This window comes from Gigantopelta aegis, chromosome 3, assembly GCF_016097555.1.
Source record: "Gigantopelta aegis isolate Gae_Host chromosome 3, Gae_host_genome, whole genome shotgun sequence".
Lineage (NCBI taxonomy): Eukaryota > Metazoa > Mollusca > Gastropoda > Neomphalida > Peltospiridae > Gigantopelta > Gigantopelta aegis.
The window spans coordinates 16,289,026-16,310,858 of record NC_054701.1 but is presented as its reverse complement, the minus strand read 5'-3'; the positions used below and the strand labels follow the sequence as shown (position 1 = coordinate 16,310,858).

Sequence of the window (21,833 nt, the reverse complement as noted above, 5' to 3'; positions counted from 1 at the left end):
TTTGATGGTCCTGTATGCAAGATATGGTCCAGACAAGAAAAAGTTAACAGACAGACGTACAGACATACAACGCCATACATAATACGACCCATCATAAATGGGTGTATAAAAATAATTGGGTACCTTTTACTATATTTTTAAATCTGTTTATCTTTTCATTCTTACTTAAATATGTAAAATTTTCAGAAACATAAAACAGAACCCATTTTAGCTAACAAAGATTTAATAAAAACTTGATGATCTAGATACTCATACACTGAAAGTCTTACAACCAGATAAAAGTGTTAAGATACAATGTATAAGCAATGCTATAGAATAAAGAGGTATATAACTGCAAGCCATATAAATCTGTCATACCTAAAGCAATATAGCAAACATACACCCACAAACAAATACATACGACTGCAACACTATGCACTTTATTTAACCTGTTAATATACTGTAAATAACAATATTCATAACAGAATAAACATAAACACATGGGTTGTGATTAAATCAATAAAATGATAGTACAAAATATAATGACAAATAAAACACATAGTAAATACTGTGTTTATTATGATTATCAAAGCTGCAATCTCGAATATATTTAAAAAAATTAATTTACCATTTATAACAGACCATTCACATGAATGTTCTAACCATCGCACCTTTGGTTCACAAATCTAGGTCACATAATAATTTATTTATTATTCTTCAATGAGTTTCGTCTCAAACTGGATAAGGTTTCAATAAAATAATATTTGTTTTCTCTAATTTAAAGTGTATCAAAACTGATGACACAGGCCTATAGGAACCAGATGGGGACACAAACACTCCTCACCCCACTTGAAGACAAAAGTGTATGTTTTTTGTCCTACTCTATATAAATAAAGATGAAAAAAACTGGCTTGTGCCCTTCACCTCTACTAGAGACCGTTCCCCCCCCACTTCAAATGTTGGGCCTGTGACATAGAGAATAATACATGAGTTTCCGTTTGATACCATTTATCTTACGAGTTGTTTATGAACTATCCAACTAGCGAAAATTAGTTGTAAGATAAATGGTATCAAACAGACACAAATGTAGTATTCTATTTCTTACATACCTCGAAACAATGAAAATGTAAACAATATAATGAACTAAATTATGTTGTTACAGAAAGTAGCCTAAGTGGGTCATGGCATATGGATACTTGGCTTTTAGCATACATACCAAGTCGTAACCAAATCACTACTGTACTACAGATCTGTTTTCCTTAAAAAATAGAGCACTCTAAAACATTTGCCAACCACTCAGAAAATGAAATTGATGAAAAGCGAGCATTTTATTGTGGCGAAGCATTGCAATAATACAGCTAATTTTGAATTTGAATAATGTTAGTATTCCAATGACATCACTTTACATCTCCTTACAATAACACTAAACTGGGTCATTACCTCTCAGAAACAATCTCCAACATACCTTGTATATGATTTTGATACATAACGGTGATCTCCTACAGAGGTGTGTAAGAAACACATATATTTCATATCAAGTCAATTGTTGATGACCTCTGATAGTGATAACTACAGTTGTGTTTGTATTTTTCATTCATAAATTATATTATAATATGGTGAGACAAGATTGCAACTTTAAACTATTAGATATTATTTGTGGAATGGATATTCATAATAACACTTTTATGTGAAAGAATAAATTAGTATGAACACAAATATACATATTGCACATAATGACTCAATAAAGACTCCGTGAAGCAAACCAGAATTAGACCAACCAACAAAACCATACTCATTTAATGCAATGAATCAAGCTAAACCCTGCACGGACTTTAAATCGGAGAAAATAATTCCAAAGCAAAATATATCCCAGGGATGTGATGCCTAATTTAAAATAAAAGCTGAACTGACTTATAAAAGTTAATAACTATAGGTCATCTAAAACAAAGCAGGTAGTTTTTCAGCATTTTCTACAGCTGGGCCCAGTTCCATAAAGCGATCTCAGCGCTAAGATCACCTTAAGTACATACGGTTGTTATGCAATTAAGGTGATCTTAGGGCTAAGATCACTGTTGTGCTTCTCATAAGTAAATTATTCACGTCCTTTTGGTAAATACCCAACAGATATAGAATACGTAAAAACTATCAATATCTGGTTTAAACCTTCTTGAAATGGACAGCTACTTCTAGGGGTTTTCTGACTGCAGCACAGTTCAGATGGTGCTTAATTAATTTCCAGGTGTATAAATCAAATCTGGTCTACTTTGTAAACATCATATTTATCATTATGCCAAAAACAACCCACCCAAACCTAAAATGAGACAATACATCAGATAAATTAATGAAAAGAAAGTCGCATCCCTGATTGCAACAGAAAACTACACTGTCAGGTAGATTGTTACAGCAGGTACTGGAATTTAAGTGAAGTAAAATATAATATAATATTTACCCAGGTTAATATCATTTATAAAGTTTATATGATTTATCTTAGGTTGCTACCATATTTATACACACTTCAGCAAAATATATTATGATAAAGAAATGGTTAAAACAGACTGTTTGAGTCAAATTTATAAAAGATAATAAATCACTCATTGATTTTAGACGTGTAATACAGGCAAAATAAGATGTATGTGCATGACTAACTCCTGTATTTATTGTGAATTATTAAGAATATAGTATAGCTGTTTAAAAGTTTTGTTTTATTTAATGTCACCATAAGAACACATTGATGTATTAACCATCGTCTATTGGATGTCAAACATTTGGTGATTTGACATAGTCTTAAGAGAGGAACCAGCTACATTCTTTCATTAGTAGCAAGGGATCTTTTATATGCACCATCCCACAGACAGGATAGCACATACCACATCATTTGATATACCAGTCATGGTGCATGGCTGCAATGAGAAAAAGCCTAATGTGCCCACTGATTGGGGTCAATCCCACACCGACCACACATCAGGTGAATGCTTTACGTCCTGCTACTATAGAGCTGTTTAAGGACCATTCACAATTATAAAAAATTTCAGGTGTACAAAAGTATGTACTCCTTTTGGAAGGAAGGAAATGTTTTATTTAACGACGCACTCAACACATTTTATTTATTGTTATATGGCATCGGTCATATGGCTAAGGACCACAGAGATATTGAGAGAGGAAACCCGCTGTCGCCACTTCATGGGCTACTCTTTTTTGATTAGCCACAAGGGATCGTTTATATGTACCATCCCAGATACAGGATAGTACATACCACGGCCTTTCTTACACCAGTAGCGGAGCACTAGCTGGAACGAGAAACAGCCCAATGGGCCGACCGACGGGAATCGACCCTAGATCGATTGTACATCAGTAGAGTGCTGTACCACTGAGCTACATCCTTTTGGATACTCCTTTCCCACTCCTAAAAGCATACATGAAAAATGTTGATTTTGGAAGAATATAACATTTTGTTTTCTTTAAAAGTGTATACTGGCAATAACCACATCATCTGTATGTATGATTTGTATGCTTGTGAAAATGTTGCCAATTGTGAATGTACGTTTAGAAAACCTAGATGCAACAAAGGAATAAGTATCTTTTATAAATTTGGCCCATACTTTTATTACACACAAGAAGAAAGCACTGTAGTAAACATGAGGACTCGTACTGAAAAAACTTCAGAATATGAACTCGTTTGAAACAATAATAAATTTATTTTTGAATTTTTATTTCATGAAGCACACCAAACTAAACTCAGTCTATATTGTTTTTCTGAAGTCAGATTAAACAAACTTTTCCAACTAGATTAAAAAAAAAGTTACTTTTTTTATAAATCAAAACTTTAAACATAGTACCATATATCTTCGCCTATAAGTCAAATTTTTTTCACCCAGAAATTATTTTATAACTTGTGGGGGTCAACTTATAAGAGGGTAAAAAAAATTCACCAAAAAATATTACTGTTTTGGGGATTATTTTACAAGTTTTATTGTTGAAGTATGCCATGTATTTATACTCAAATATGTTAATTTGACACATTTATTTTTTATAACCTATTTTTTGGGGCATTAGAACGGTTTTGGTTATGCGAAAAGGCGTGCGATCTCACTCACATGCCAAGACAACAGTCCACTTAGTTAAATTAACAGTCATCACTAATAGTAAAAATGTAAACAATACTAACTACCTGTTGCCTGAGTTTATTTTGAAATCTGGTCACTGGCATTAATGGTTGTTCAAACAATGTTTTGTCAGTGATTAACTTCATGAATATTACTGAGCTTTCCCTTAAAATAGACTGATCTCTGCAGTACACTAGAGCAATAGGGGCACACATCATTTGGTACAAAAACCAGTGTACTTTTCAGAGTTATCCTCCTTATATGTATTAATATGGCGGCAAAACGTGATACTTTCAGTTTTATCGTAGTGATCTGTTGTCAGTGTTTATAAATAAAGTTGTTGTCTGTGCACAAAACCATCTGTACAGTGCCATACAGTAACAGTCAAACAGCTTTCACTCTCTACTAAGGGAATATTTCGTTTTGATGCTATGTAATAATGATAGTTTGATTGGAATAGTCTGATTATATTGCGATGTACAAAACGTGAAAACCGAAGTTTGTAAAATAATTTTCTTTTGTTCAAATATTGTACATTATTGTTCTCATGTGCTGAAAATAAGAAATATTTCAATATTTATAAGTTGTTTTTCATGGGTCGACTTATAAACGGGTCAATAAAAAAAAAAAGTTTTCAGGGCTTGAAATTAGGGACTCGACTTATAGCCGAGATCGACTTACAGGCGAAGATATACGGTAATGACAATTTTCAGACTTGTTACAACACAGTAATGTACCGTGTTAAAATCACTGAACCAAGGTCGATGATAAGACATTATTGCTGACACTATCATTCTTGTTTTTTATTATCGTATCATCGAATGAAAATAAATTAATGAAAAATTTGGAAAAAGGGTAGGGTCTTAAAAACTACAGGGTTACTGTGACATTTACGTCAAAAAACATTGATAAGAACAGTTTTTGAGTAGTGCTAAAATCTAAATTTACTGATAAATCTGGACATTTTCCATCTCTGTAGAATAAAGACACTAAGTACGAGTGTAACTCAGAATCATACATAGTGGCATACATGGGGGCATAAAGTAAGAAAAAGCAGACCCATAGGAACTGGGGAGGGGGAGGCAGGTGCCCCCCACTTAGAACATTTTCTTGTCCTACTCTATATCAATAAAGCTATTTCTCATTCCATCCAGTGCTCCACGACTGGTATATCAAAAGCCATGGTATGTGCTGTCCTGTCTGTTGGAAAGTGCATATAAAAAATCTCTTGCTGCATTAGGAAAAATGTAGCAGGTTTCCTCTGATGACTGTGTGTAAAAATTACCTAACGTTTGACATCCAATAGCTGATGATTAATTAATCAAATGTGCTCCAGTGGTGTTGTTAAACAACAACAAACAAACTATATCAATAAAGATAAAAACTTGAGGCTGTGACCCTTCTATTAGAGATTGTGCTCCCAACTTCCAGATATTATTACTACAGGCCTGAAAAGAGCCAGTTTAAAGGTGTCCTCTTTTTTGTCTAACTGAAAACTCTATATATTACTGAGTTCTGATTCTTTTTGCCCTGTCTCCTAGTTAATTCTCTGTAACAACTGTCTCTTAAAAGTTTTTAACAGCACGAGACAGGAAGACTAGGTGAATGCCGAACTGTTGTGAAGCAGTATAGACAGACATAAATCCTTGTCTTTCTGAGTGTCGGCGTCTTCCTCGCTTATGGCGTGGAGAAGGGAGTACAGTTCATTGTGGCGATGTCGGTTTTCATTGTAATTCGAGTTCTGCAGCACTAGACTAGTTAACTTGAGGTAGGAGGTTCTCATCTGTAAGAAAACACAAACATTTCTAAACTTCTTCAAACATGTTTCAGTGAAAAATACTGAATAAGACATATTTTAATACTATCAAAAAACCTGGGCCCCATTCCACGAAGCAATTTTAGCCCTAAGATCAACTTAAATGAATAGGGTAGCTATGCCTTTAAGGTAATCTTAGGGCTAAGATCGCTTCGTTGAATGGGGCCTTGTTCATTAAAGATTTGCAATAAAATAATTTAATTTAGTTCTTATTTTGCTTAATCAGCTAGAAATACTGTCAGTAAAATGTCAATTCAATGCAAATTTTTAGGTAATTGATTAGCTTACCCACGTCTTATTCATATATTACTAGGTAAAAATTATGTTAACTGACTATGGTTTGCTAAGATTTGAAAATATTATCTCCTAATTCGCAAAGCTATCCACTTTCAACAAAAACATGCACATTTTCAATGGCTGCTGAAGACTACACACTGTACAAGGGCCATATTACATAAAGGTCTGCCTTTTGTCCTGTCTGGAACACACCCGTGATCAGCTATTTGTTACAAACTAATAGATAATACACAAGATCATCCGATGGCGGTATATTGGGTTGTTTTACTAGGATTTCCTATAGGACTGTGTCATCCAATGCATGAGCAGATGACGGACAGCAGGGGGGGGGCAGCCGCGGTAAAATGGGGTAAATTTATGTAAATTTAAATACAGACGATCTGTACTTGAAAATATTTAGGCGATAAGCGGGGATGGTAGTATGATGAGGTATGACTGTATATACAGCTTTTGGACAATCTTTAGAAATTTGAAATATTATTTGCAATAAACCGAGTATTCTGATGGACGGACGGACAGACAGACAGACAGATGGAGATGAAACCTATAGTCCCCTTCGGTTGTACCGGCAGGGGACTAATAAGAGGAAATTCAATGCTGCCATGCAGTGGGCTACTGTTTCTGATTAGTACAAAGAGGAGCCTGTTATGTGAAATGGTCACACACACACACACACACACACACATCAGACTGTGACACTGACCGGGTCTCCAGCGGACAGGTCTGCCAGCTGTCGTATGATGACGTCGATGAGAACGAGGGCGTCGCTGGTGTACAGCAGGTCGGCAGTCTGCCTGTTACTGTACAGGTCCTGCATAAACTTCATCACAGACTGCTCCGGCTGGGGCTTGTAATCAAACATGTGCACCGGGTCGTCTGTGGCAAACAAATTTGTTTTAGCAATTTGGTATTATTACCTTCATTGTATTTTAAAAGTTACATTTAATGATGTGACAGTTAAGAGTTTACTTTTTCATAATTAAATTTCCATTACTTTCATTACATTTCATTTCATAACGTCATCCTATTGGTCTAGAGAGGTTTGTTAATTTCTCGATAAATGTAAACATAACATAGTCAGGGAATGTCATATCTGATGATGTCACTTTATATTGGTATTTTGTTATTATTTAAGAACCAAAAAATAATTCAAAATAAAATATGAACTTTTATTGTTATAATTAGTGAGTATGTTTCAAATTTAATTATAAGGATTGTTATTTCTTTTATGTATGAACAAAAATAATTTGCAAAGTTATGTGCGAATAACAATTTGTAGAGGATTTTTTTTGTTCATACCCTAATGAATATAAAAGAAATAACAGTCAATCCTTAAATTGATAATATCCTATTATTTACATCTACATGAAGAACCTAATTTTGCACTGTCAAAAAACCAAACTTTTAGCCTCATTCGAACATCCTCCCCCCCAGTCTACACCCTGCCGTACCTCCTCTGTTAAAGAAGAGCATCACTTTCTCTGTGAGTACTTTACAGTTGTGCTGCGTGGACAGCGTTTCCATGACCAGATTGTGCTGGATGTCGTCAAAGTGGAGGTTTATTGCCAGGATCAGGTTAATCAGCAGGTCAGACGCATCTTCTGAATGCTCAGGTGTGGGTGGGTCTTCAATCAGACTCAACAGGTAACCAAGAAAGCCTCCATCAATGTGATCTACAAAATACAAAAAATAGTCCAAGTATACTGCTGTGATTCGTTTGCTGGATGAAAGTTTGTTCTGTTTAACGACACCACTAGAGCACATTGATTTATTAATCATCAACTATTGGATGTCAAACATTTGGTAATTTTTACAGTCTTAGAAAGGAAACCCACACTGGATAGCACATACCACAGCCTTTGATGTACCAGTCGTGGTGCACTGGCTGGAACTAGAAATAGTCCAATGGGCCCGCTGACAGGGATAGATCTTAGACTGACTGTGCATCAAGCAAGTGCTTTACAACTGGGCTACGTCCCGCCAGAGATGTGGGAAAGAGTTGTGTGAGTGTGCATGCATATACGTGTGTCTGTATGTTGATAATTTACAAAAATACTGTTTGCATATCCAGCTATGAGATGGAGGATAAGAAACTCCACTTTGTGTATGCAGTTGTTACTTGCTGAGGCTGTAGGTGTAGAATAAATGTGGATAATGATATAGAAAATAGTATTGTATTCAGCTATTATTTACTTTCTGGCGGTTTAGGTGTAGTTTCTGTGTATGTGTGTGTGTGGGAAGTGATCATGAAACTACAAACAATTTCAATATTCAACCATTATCTACATACTGGGTGTGAAGATGTGATGTGTTATGGGGGGGGGGGGGGGGGTCGATTTGATGATAAAAGAATAGTTTATAAATTCAGCTGTTATTTATTTATAGATGGCGGAGGTGTGTGCATTGTGTGTGTATATATCTTGTGTACATGAGAGTACTTACGCAAGCCTGCATGTGTGTATGTGTGCTGAACTATCGTTTCTAAATGCAAATACAATTCTCACCATGGATGTTGGCGGGGACAGGTTCTCCTGTGGAAAATATCATGGTCAGAAGAAGAGTCACATGACATAACCTCAGAGTATCTGCAAGAAAACACAATACATTTTTTAATCAAGTTTGTTTTGTTAAAGGGATATACTCTAGTTTTTAAACACTAAGGCATATTTTTAACTATTAGAGGTGTTTTTGATAACTGAAATCATACTTTACTTAGATTTTATTGTTTACATTATACATTTCCGTACATATGAAGTGTTTTTGGTCATGCTGGTGTTTTTAATATCATAAAATGCATTTCTCATATTTTTAAAAATGCACATGCGTCTGAGAATTAACAGTTATAAAGTCGAGTTTTAGTCTATTCTTAGAGGGTATTACACCATTTCAAAGTCACAGACTCACCTTTTACTGAATTGTCACTTTATCCAAATGTATTACAGGTTTGTAGATTAACTAAACTTAGTGTACATTTTCATGGGTTGAAACTAGGGTCTGTCCCTTTAAGTAAAACCACTAGAGCTATTGGGTGTTAGTAGTCAGAATGCACAACACTACAAACAAAACATCATAAAACATTTAATCAGTCCAAGCAAAACAAGATAATAGTTTTCTGGTTTTTGTTCACTAGAGCATATTGATTTATTAATCACAAGCTATTGGAAGTCAAATGTTTGGTAATTTTGATATATAGTCTAAGAGAGGAAACCTGCTACATTTTCCCATTAATAGCAAGGGATTTTTTATATGCACCATTCCGACAGGATAGCACACACTAATCATGGTGCACTGGCTGGAACAAGAAATAACCCAATGGAACCACCAACGGGGATCGACCCCAAACTGACCACTCATCAAGCGAGCACTTTATCACTGGGCTACATCCAGCACCGGCAACAAGATACAACTTCAAAAGAAGATGCCCTCTTAAAGAATATCCAACTTTCATAACGCAAATACTGAAGATGCCCTCTGAAGTCTATACTCTTAAAGAATATCCAACTTTCATAATGCAAATACTGAAGATGCCCTCTGAAGTCTATACTCTTAAAGAATATCCAACTTTCATAACGCAAATACTGAAGATGACGTACCCTCAGATTTACTGCGTATTTCCTGAGCAAGCTCAAGGGGAAGAACAGAAAACAAGAGCGTGGTAATAACCTTCTTGTCCAGACCACACATCACTCCAAACACTTTCAGCAGAAGCAAGCGAATCTTCAAACGAGTCTCCTGAAATTAACAACAATAAATGAGTTCAGATAAACCTCCACACTGCACCATGGAAACAAAATTGTTAGTAAATAATAGAATAGAATTATTGTTCCAATTCAGAAAAAAGCAAATGTTTATGGTTTTGGTTTACAGGTAGTACTAAACCAAATAACTTCCGGCTGGATCAAAGTCCGAGGTGCACCCAACATTTGATAGAGAAGTGAACACCACAAGTCCTGTGATTGGTGATAAATGTGAGTGTGTTGTGTTGTGTTGATCATCTGAGTTAGTCAAATAAAATATAATGAAACAAAGGCTCTGTAAGTAGTACTAAACCAAATAACTTCCAGCTGGGTCAAAGTTCGTGGTGCACCAAATGTTTGATAGAGAAGCAAACACCACAAATTCTGTGATTGATGATAAATGTGAGTGTGTTAATTGTAAAAAAACTTGTTTTATCTGGGCAAAAATTGTATGCAATTTTATTTCATCAAGTAGCCTTGTGCTTGAAACATTTGGTAGTATACACCCTACAGCAATAAAACTACTAGACTACCAGTAAGTGGAATAGGACTGATGAACAGAATCATCCAAATCACTTGCTAACTGAGAATAAAGTGATTGCATACTAGACATCTAATCATGAAAGTGCAAAAGTAGGAATGCACTACAGATTTTGCGTGGGATTTTAGATGACTCTAATTGTTGTAACATACTATCAGAATAATAAAATATACACCATGATAATAATAATATTTACTCATTTACATATGAATATTGTTTTATAAACTTATGAACTACCAGAACCTATGAATAGATTTTATTCAAGTGTATCCACTTAACCTGGCTAATGTCAAAATGAATCTAGTGGTTTATAGGTTGATGAATCATTATGATTTATTACAAAGTCAATAACCAACAACTTACAGGTAAAATATTCTCAAATATATACACATTTTTTGTCTGAATTGAAAAATTAACAAATCTTGTATCTGAGTCAGATCTCCTTCAGCTAAATAAGCCCGTTATAGTAAAAGTATGAACTCTTGAATGACACAAAAACATTATACTACAGGGGCGGCACAGTGTACAAAATAGTCGTACGGCTCGTGGTTGCCAGACTCGCCTTTCAAATTAGTTGTAAGGGCATTTTCACAGATATAGCAAATATACCCCCACACACACACACAAAAGTGGTACGGCCATGGCCGTACCATCTGCGCTGCCCCTGTACTAGCTATCCACCTAATGCCTTGATATCCTTCTAGACACTACCCCTCGAAGTTTACCTGTGATGTTTATTTTTGTGATTATGAAAACAAATACAAACCATTTGGTAATACTGCACCAAGTGATGAACTATTTCATATCGCTCCTCAGAAATGGCTTCACGAGTGACCGACAACTTGGCGTTTTCCTGTAAACATCAGGACTGACATCAATACAAAGTATTACATTAATAAGAGTAACAATATGAACAAATAATACAAAGTAATTTAATACTACAGTAATGTACTTTTAGAACGAACACGCTTATGACAAACTACCGGTTAGAACGAACTGATTGTAAAGTCCCGATTTCCCCCCCCTATATATTAGTAATAAATTTTAATGTATATAACGAACTATGTATAGCGAATTAACTGTTAAAATAAACCAATTTTTTAGTTAAAATTGTGAATTTCAGTGTAAATTAGTGCATATACAGCAAACTGATCATAATTGTTTTGTATCTTATATGTATCTTATCAATCAGTAGCATTAACGGCAATGCCTCAAAAATTACCATACTGATAAGATCAGTCAGATAACGTCCGCGTGGATTTACGTAGTCGATTGGCATCAGTTAAGGGAGTAATGTATTAAACAATTAATGGTATGATCTCACTTCCCTGCTATTGTTCGCTTGTTTAAGTGTGCATTGCTTCATTGACATTTTGCCTGTATCCCACAAGAAGACTGACACATGCACCTCACTTGCAACTTATCAATCAGTAGCATTAGCAACAATGCATTCAAAACGACTGCACTGATAAGTCCAATCAGATAACGTCCGCTTATCGTTACGTAGTAGATTGGTATCAATTAAGAGATTAATACAATGGGCAATGAACCGTCTGTTCTCACTTCACTGCTATTGTGTACTTGTTTAAGTGCCAGTATCCAACAATACGACTAACACATTAAACTCACTATACAGTCATTGTAATAAGCGTTAAATAACCGGATATTTTGTTTCGAAGGTAGATAACATAAATGTTATGAAATGTTGAACAGTATTCGGTAGATGTGCAATCATGATGGACACGATAAAACTGTTTTCCAAAGTAAAGTTGATGTAGCTACGCCTGCGTTTCAATCGATTGCCTACATCACTATAGCCCTGCAGGCTATGAGATCAACACTTATTAAGCATACAAAAATAAGCAACTTTGTTTCAAAACGTGACTGACTGAACACTCATTTGATTCAACATGCTGTATTTATTTGCATATTTACTTCTATTGGTGATAATAAATGAAATATTAAAAAAACCCACCCCACTAATTCTTGTGTTTATGGTGTTTAAATTTGAAAAATCCAAAATGGCCTACTTCCTGAATGAAAACGGCTGACTTCTGTAAATTTTTACAACGAACTACTGTTATAACGAACAGATGTTCCTGGTCCCTTGCAATTCGTTATAAGAGTATTTTACTGTAGTAACAACAGTGTATTAATATCAGTATTGAATAAAAGTTATAAAATGTATCACTATTAATACTGTACCAATACAGATATGAGTTATACAATGTATTAGTACCAGTATTGCATAAGAACTATACAATGTAATAATACCAGTAGATAGCCTATGTAAATATGAATTACATAGAAAATAACAAAGACGTTGCCAGTTATTATCAAATTTATGTCCCATGTGAAATAATTTTCATTTGTCACAAGCTTTAGCAAGTGACAAATGAAAATGATTTCACAAGGGACATAAATTTGATAATAATTGGTACTGAGTTTGTTATTCTTTTTATTACCTCAGCTATTATTTTCTATAAAAGTTTTTATTTTCTTTATCCAACAACAATGTACTATATATATAGATATATATATATATATATATATAGAAGCTATGTAAACCACTGTACATACTGTTCTCAGTATTATTATAACTTTGTAGTTTATTCACGTTCACAGATAATTAAAAAAAAACCCAAAGTTCTACTTATTGTTTGAAACATCTGTAATGAATTATATTATAATAAAAGTTGTTTTTACAAATTTAACAATAAAAACTGAGAGTAGGTTTGCCAAATTGTGATGATATCATATTTAGTAGGACAAAATCATTGGCTTGTAAGCATCAAATAGTCCAATAATATTGTATGTTACCTTTACACAATGTATTAGTACCAGTAAAGATAAGTTATACAATGTATTAATATCAGTAAAATAGACAGGAGTTATACAATGTATTAAGGCCCTAATCTAGAATTGAAAAAGTAGAAGTGACTTCTCCCTTCCCAGAAGAAAGGGGCGAAGTTTGATAAAAATAGGCGAAGTCAATATTTATCGACACATTTCTTAACATTTCCATGTTCAATTGAAAAAATTCAGAATTTTACACTTTGTATTAAATAATATTTCGATATAAAATATTACTTCCAGTAATAAAGTTTAAACAAAACAGTTATATGTTTCATTAAAAATGTGATATTATTAAGTAGTTGATGATGTGCCGTTTTGCTAAAATTAAGTATTAATTAGTATTTTCTGGCATTACTAAAATGAATGTGGCCGAGGATTAACAATGCTTGACTGGTCACAGCACACTGCGCAACACTTTAAAAAAATAATAGCCCAGTTTACGGGTGTATCTGAAGAATGTCAACATTAGATGACGACATGTATTTAATTAATGAGTATTAACATTTGTTGATTAATTTTGATAATAAATTGAACAAGGTAAAACATTATTTCATCAAATCAATCAGTCATTACAATACCCGTGCACAGAAACCATTTCCTGTTGATAGGCAGGTTCACGACTACTCGAGGATACAGTCTGAAGCCAAAGAAAAAACACTGTGACATAAGGAGACAAGGTGCCAAGTGAGCTATGTCAATAAACAAGTCGGAATCTTGTTGTCTGTTGTGTGATTTCATTTTTGAAATTGGATTAGGTCCAAAATCTTACAGCGACTTCGACTTCTCACTACCGCTAATAACTCGGTGACTTGAGTCAACTTTCAGTGAAGAAAATGCTAATTTCGCTGGCAAGATTGGGGGCTGTGTATAGACAGGCGTTATACAATGTATTAATACCAGTAAAAATAGACAGGAGTTATACAATGTATTAATACCAGTAAAAAAATAGACAGGCGTTATACAATGTATTAATACCAGCAAAAATAGACAGGAGTTATACAATGTATTAATACCAGTATTGACAAGAGTTCCTCGAGGTATTCCATGATGACCGACTCATCTTCGTGAAGAGCCCAGCCTCTCTGCTGTGAGTCGTCCTTGCAGGCCTTCAGTTCCGAGAAGATCACCTCCAGTCGTACTGCATCGTGGCCCACCACACTGTGCTGTGAAACAGATAAACAGAGGGAACTGGTGACAAATAGCAACACTTGATGCTGTAGACAGTATGAGAAGTATTTAATGTGTAATCCTGCAGCTTGTTTGTTTTGTTTTGTTTAAAGGGACATTCCTCAGTTTGCTGCAATTTTTCAAATATATCAAATATATTTTTCTGCATAAAATATTAGTGGCTGTATATTAAACGTGTTTCAGATCGTTCTAATATTTGTACTAGGTTAAATTTCATTTTATTTTTGAAAACTATTTTCTCGTACATACGAAATTATTTGAAGACAAAATCCAGTTTGGGCTTCTTACAAATATTAACACGACCAGAAACACATTGAACATACAGACACTGCTATTCTAAACGAGAACAAATATTTAATATGTAAGTTTAATTGTAGAAATATTTTATTAGTCGGAAACATCTTACAATGCCGCAAACTCAGGAATGTCCCTTTAACAACACCACTAGAGCACACTGATTAATTAATCATCGTCTACTGGATGTCAAACATGTGGTAATTCTGACTCGTAGTCATCAGAGGAAACCCGCTACATTGTTCCTAATGCAGCAAGGGATCTTTTATATACACTTTCCAACAGACAGGAAAGCACATACCACAACATTTAACCAGTTGTGGTGCACTGATTGGAACGAGAAAAAACCCAATCAGTTAAATGGATCCACCGAGGTGGTTCGATCCTGCGACGCAAGCACTCAACCATCTGAGCTAAATCCTACCCCTATCCTGCAGTGTCTTTTACATGTGTCTCTGTTTTCCATTTAACAAACCTGACCATCAAAGAACATCATGCATAATTTTAATTGAACTAAACTTACAGGCCTTGGTGGCATCTACAGGCTGGTAGGTACTGGGTTCGGATCCCAGTCGAGGCATGGGATTTTTAATCCAGATACCGACTCCAAACCCTGAGTGAGTGCTCCGCAAGGCTCAGTGGGTAGGTGTAAACCCACTTGCACCGACCAGTGATCCATAACTGTTTCAACAAAGGCCATGGTTTGTGCTATCCTGCCTGTGGGAAGCGCAAATAAAAAATCCCTTGCTGCCTGTCATAAAAGAGTAGCCTATGTGGCGACAGCGCGTTTCTTCCAAAAAAACAGTGTCAGAATGACCTTATGTTTGATGTCCAATAGCCGATGTTAAGATATAAAATCAATGTGCTCTAGTGGTGTCATTAAATAAAACAAATTACTTTTGAACTAAACTTGGATAAAACAGTAATCTCAGGTATTCGACTAGCGATTTGTCTAATTCTGACACACCTCTAGATAGTATTCTGTACTATTAATAAAATGTTTCTAAAATGAAAATTCAACACACCTCTGTTTGTACAGTAGAGTATATTTTATCCATTATGTCAGCCAACTGTGGAACCTTCAAACCAATATATCCGAGGACAATTTCTACGGCTGTTTTTGATTTCTGGTGACTCAGTGCCGTGTTTGCTCTAATCTGCTCCACCACCTGCGCACCGAGATCATCAGGAATAAACAGATCGTTGGTATTAATGAAAGACACAGCACCGGGGACTTTGTTGACAGAAGTACTCAAACAGGAGTCTTGATTTTCTGCAGGAAACGAACAATTCCTAGATAACATTTAACTTGTTTCACACATTACACTAATATATATTCATACATCAAAGTACACAAAGATGCTTCAAATAGTATGATAAATGTTATTATCTTTTTACAAAACATTTATTCAAGACATTAAGGTAACATTTCTTCCATGTTCATAGAAGTCGTACTTCAACCCGATGTTATGTCTGGATATTTTATTTATATTATAGAATTTAATAAATAATAATTAAATATCTGTTACATTCATTACAACGCAACGTCATCCCACTGGTCCAGACGTAGCAATGGGAGTTTGTTAATTTTTTGATGAATGTAAACATTACATCGTCAGGGAATGTCATATTGAGTGTTATTGTTTATGGATAAAAAATAATTAAAAATAAAGTATGACGTTTTAGTGTTATTATTAGCCTGTATGATTCAAATTTAATTATAAGTACTGTCCTTTATGTTTTTTTACGTATGAACAAAAAATATCATCCGCAAACTTATGTGAGAACAGCTTCGCCAATTCAGTTTGCGGATGATTTAAACGGGGAAATATCGTCTAAAAATAACTGAAGCTCATCTCAATAACCATTACTTCTCAGACAGACGTGTGTTTTTAGAAACTAGGGTCTGTCCCTTTAAGAGTATAGTGTGTATCACAAACATGACATTAGTGATAACATTATCTGGTGAGTTAATGAGTAGATTACATGGAACAGTAGTGGTACCATTACCTCAAACATTAGTCAAAGACATGAAGAGGGCTTAAAGGGTCACAAACACCCATCAACACTTAAATCCAACCAATCTTTTAAAATGATCGAAAGCAACCCTCCGGATTTCATGGAAATTATCTTTTCTGGTAGCAAGTCTGGGGCCTAATTCACAAAGCTCTCTTAGGCTCTGCTAGACATCAAAGCATCCTCTTTGCAAGTCTTTTAGCATTGCACTGTGAGTTCGCAAAGTTGTGAGAGTTTAGTGAATTAGGCCCCAGGAGGGTAATGACAAAATCATGGAACAGGAAGTCTGCTCATTAAAATGTTTCTTCACATGATTTCTTTTCATAGAACCTAAAAACAGTTTTAAAGGCACTGAAATGGAAAAAAGTTGACCATGAAATTTTAAATCTTGTAGGCTGGAAAGACTAATTTAAAATGTCCCAGAATATTGTCCAACAATATTTATTACTTAAAACTCTTCTAAGGGCACATGTCTCCAGGTAAACTCTAATTAGTATGTAGCATTTTGTCATCAGTATGAATGACTACTTATATTTATACTCCACTCTCTTTACCAAGATCAAAATTATGTAAAATACAGTAAAGAACTCTTATAACGAACCAGAAGGGACCACGATAGTTACTTCGTTATAGTTCATTGTACACATTTATATAAATTCGTTATTGATGTATAGGGAGATAAAACAGGACTTTACGATCCGTTTGTTCTATGCAGTAGTTCGTTCTAAGCATGTTCGTTATAAGTGTAAGTTACTGTAGTGCTGTTAATAAATTAATTACCTGAAGAGTCATTGACTAGATTATGTTCAGCATCAGTGACTAAATTATCTTGAACCTCAGTGACTGAGTTGTGCTGAATGTCAGTAGCTGAATTAACTTGAATGTCATTGACTGAGTTATGCTGAATGTCAGTGACTGAGTTATGCTGAATGTCAGTAGCTGAATTAACTTGAATGTCAGTGACTGAGTTATGCTGAATGTCAGTAGCTGAATTAACTTGAATGTCAGTGACCGAATTGGTTTGAGTTTCTGTGACTGAATTCACTGCATCTTTTATGACTGAACCATCTGCAACATGTTGGTTTGAGCCACTGCCAGATGCTGACTGACTCGGCTCAGCATCACCAAGAGAATGATGCTGTATGTCATCAATGACAGTACTCCGATGCAATATTAAACATCTGAAATTACAAAAGCACCTCTCGTTCTTAAAATAATACATATGCACAAATATACAGTGAAACCCCTCTAAACTGGACACCTTTGGAACAGAGACAAATGTCCGGTTTTAAGTAAAGTTCTGTCCTGGTTTTTAAAAAGGGACTCTGTGAAGCGTCCAGTTTTGAGGGAATTCCGGTTTACAGAGGGTCCGGTATTGAGAGGTTTCACTGTAGCAAGGAAGCATAAAATTGCTCTTGAAGGAACACTTGTAATTTAAAAAAATATAAATAACATTGAGTAGTGATGTTTCTAAAACAATCAGTGTTCCAACAAACATCTTAAAAGTGCATCATATTACAAATATATAATCTTAAATGTAGGCATCTGATCTAGATTACAGTATACTATACCACCAATAGAAATAAGCAGACATTTTCACTAGTACATGGAACAAGTTCATCTAGAAATCTAATTGTCTGCCAATATTTTCACTTGTCCAAATAAATGGTTTGTTTCGTTCAAGTGCAAGGACAGTGTTTTTTACTGCTCAAAATGAAACTGCATTGAAAATGTTTTACATGTCCATAGAATAACCATGAAGTAAAAAAAAATTAAAGTGTCCAAGAACATTTTCACTTATTGTAACAAACGGACAAGTGCTTATTTTGAACACTGTATACATAATAATTGTATAGCAGTCCAACAGACTTTCTGATCTATAATGAACACAAATGTAGTAGTATAAAGTGCTCCTACTGACAGCAGCTGGACAATCGTACTGAGAGTCTGTGGTTCGAATCCCTTCAGTGGAGGTTGATTTTTCTGTTACATTTGGAGCCGACATAGGGACAGGGTGTGTTCTTAACACAAGAATACAATTATAACCCAGTTAGAACCCATAACAGTTCAACTGCCCGTGGCCCATAGCTCCGGGATGTAGCTTCACTTGAGGAGGGAGTATGTAGTAGTGCTGGTATAAAGTGCTCCTACTGGCAGTTGCTACTGGGAATTTCCCTATTAGCTCAGTTGGTAGAGTGCTGGACTCTCGTACTGAGAGTTCATGGTTCCAATACCCTCAGTGGAGGTTGATTTTTCTGTTACACAGACATTAGACGTAATGTGTGATGAATGCATGCTTACTATGTGTATTCTTGTACTAATGAATGTACTACAAATTACAATCAACTATGAAAAATATATTTGAAAAAAAAAAAAGGTAATACTTAAACTTAACAAATGGGCATTATAAATATCACAACATCAATCAATACTTGACCACAATTATCACACAGTTATAACACCAAACTGCCAAAAGACTGTTATGTACAACATACATGTAATCAGTGAGTTAATGATAAAAATGAGTCTTACTCGAGTGCTTCTCTCATGCGATTATCATAAGTCCCTGTGCTTGAAGCTTGCCAGTGAATTGCTTCTATGGAACCATCAATAAATTTAATAATAGCCGATGGTGCAACCTACAAAGATATTAAAGATTACCAGACATTTTATCCAGTGACCATACCATCATCATTTGGTTATGAAACTAAACTAAAATTTCAAATGTGTCTGACATCACAAATTCAAAACATAGAGATCATTATAAATACGAACTTGTGTCGTCTTGATTTTACAAAACGAGAGTCAGCATATTTGTATTGTCTGAGTGAGAACGAGGGTAATACATGAATCCTGACACTCGTTTCGTAAAATCAGTACGACTCAAACAAGAGCATAATGATTTCTTTATTATCCATATTATAATTGTTATTTTTCTTTATGAATAACAAGGTAATGTTTTATTACATTACACAGATATTGAGGGAGGAAACCTGCTGTTGCCACTTCGTGAGCTACTCTTTTGGATTAGCAGCAAGGGATCTCATAGACAGGATAGCACATACCACGGTCTTTGATGTACCAGTCGTGGTGCACTGGCTGGAGTGAGAAATATCCCAATGGGCCCACTGACTGTGATCGAAGTAGGAAGGAAGGAAATGTTTTATTTAACGACGCTCTGAACACGTTTTATTTACAGTTATATGGCATCATACATATGGTTAAGGACCACACATATATTGAGAGAGGAAATTAAAATATAAATTCTTAATTTAATTTGTTGTAAGAAAGAATAATTACAAGTTGTCAAAATTACAATAACAAAAACCTCACCAAAAAGAATCCACGACGCTTCGCCCCCCAATCAGTTCGCCTCCTTGTTGATACACCCCCAAATATTTGTCAGTTCGCCCCAAACTTTCAGTCAGTTCGCCCCCAACTCCCAATTATTTGTTACTTTTAACAATTATTGTTAATGTGTGTGTGTTTATGTGTGTTTCTTTTCTTAGCGTGATTTTCTGGTCCAGTCTTTCGTCATTCCTAAGCATTGTTATCACGAGTTGTCATTGCCTATCCATGGTATAAATAGCAGGCTGTAGTCATCCTTCTGTTGGTTAACATCGCAGAATGTTTTTGGTGACAACAGACGTGATAGTTTGTTGTATTTGTCCGCAGAAAGAACTGGTGCCAGCAGTATATTACTATTAGTAGATTTAAATTACCAGGATGTGTACCACCGCCTTATTGTGGGACAGATCATGGGTTTCTGTTTTGATACGATAGGTGCTCTTTGAATACACCTGAAAAAGGCTGTTTACCATTCAGGTATGAAGAACCTGCGACATGGCACACCTGACTGAGAATTAAGCATTGATGACATTCATAATAACTCTGTTTATTCCGGATTCTTACGAAAGTAAAATTCTGCATGATCTGAAAATGTAAATCATACTTGCATCAAAGTTCAATGACTGCTGAACTGCGCATCTAAAAATGCAAATGGGAGTGTGCGAAATCACCTAAAATAGTGTATGGTTGCACTAGAGGAAGCTTGGCACACACAGATGGGTCCAGACTACACATTCACATCGACAGTGGTATCTTTATGGGGGCGAACTGGTACCTTTGTGGGGGCAAACTGACATCCTATTCGAGGGCGAACTGGCTTGGGGGCCAAACGTCACTGCAATAAAGTTCTTATAGATTTATCTTTTAAGTTTAAGCCTTACATCAAGCTTTCCAACATAATTTGCTGGTATGTAACCAACTTCTCCAATTCCATTCTGGGCAACAAACCAATCATTTCTGGAACTGTCAATTAATGTAAACTTATCGCCTGCTTGAAACGATATATATTGTGGAAGACTACTTTTATAGGCATACAAGGCTCGATACATTTGATTAGATAGAAGGAAGTATGTTTGGTTTCACTACTAAATAGCTTTTAATATAGGAAGAGCATCACGGTTATCTCCACTTTGGTTTTGTTGGGGATCTATTCATTTGGTACACTCCAGAACTGGTTCGGGCCAACCGTGCCATCTAGACAACCATATTATATAGAGAATAACTAGTTAATGACGTCGGATATCTGTTAAGCGCATCGCGGAGTTTGCCATTCTTACTTTAACAGGATAAAGCAGATATCCTACGTCATTAGCTAATTATTATTTTTATCCTGCAGACCATAAAAATTAGTGGAAAAGCTATTATTTCTGTTATTTCAGCCACATTGTACGATGACCTTGAGCCCGAACTTGAGGTCAAACGAGGGATTTTGTAATGTAGCTGTGCGTGTTGCGTCACATGAGTGCTAGTATCAGGATATGACGTTGCTTTATCCGTCATCATATTTTTCAATAGAACAGGCGGTTGCATGATAAAATAAAAAATAAATTAATAAAAAAATAACATAAGACTAAATCCCCAAATATATAAGTATTCAAATATTATTATTGCCAAACAGCTATTGTTACAAAGATATATTTAATACAGATTTTAGGCCT

The 21,833-nt window shown here is 35.1% G+C and overlaps 1 protein-coding gene across 1 annotated transcript; it reads right to left on the bottom strand.

Moving 5' to 3' along the window:
* Positions 1–5,356: 5,356 nt before the first annotated feature.
* Positions 5,357–21,244, bottom strand: LOC121369495 (NCK-interacting protein with SH3 domain-like). The gene is made up of 11 exons (XM_041494603.1): positions 21,057–21,244; positions 19,360–19,466; positions 17,608–18,008; positions 15,837–16,084; positions 14,343–14,492; positions 11,240–11,326; positions 9,789–9,927; positions 8,700–8,780; positions 7,647–7,868; positions 6,899–7,071; positions 5,357–5,865 (listed from the first exon to the last, which is right to left on the bottom strand). The coding sequence occupies exons 1-11, from the start codon at positions 21,222–21,224 to the stop codon at positions 5,680–5,682; spliced, it is 1,962 nt and encodes a 653-aa protein (XP_041350537.1). The 5' UTR covers positions 21,225–21,244; the 3' UTR covers positions 5,357–5,679.
* Between the last annotated feature and the right edge of the window lie 589 nt (positions 21,245–21,833).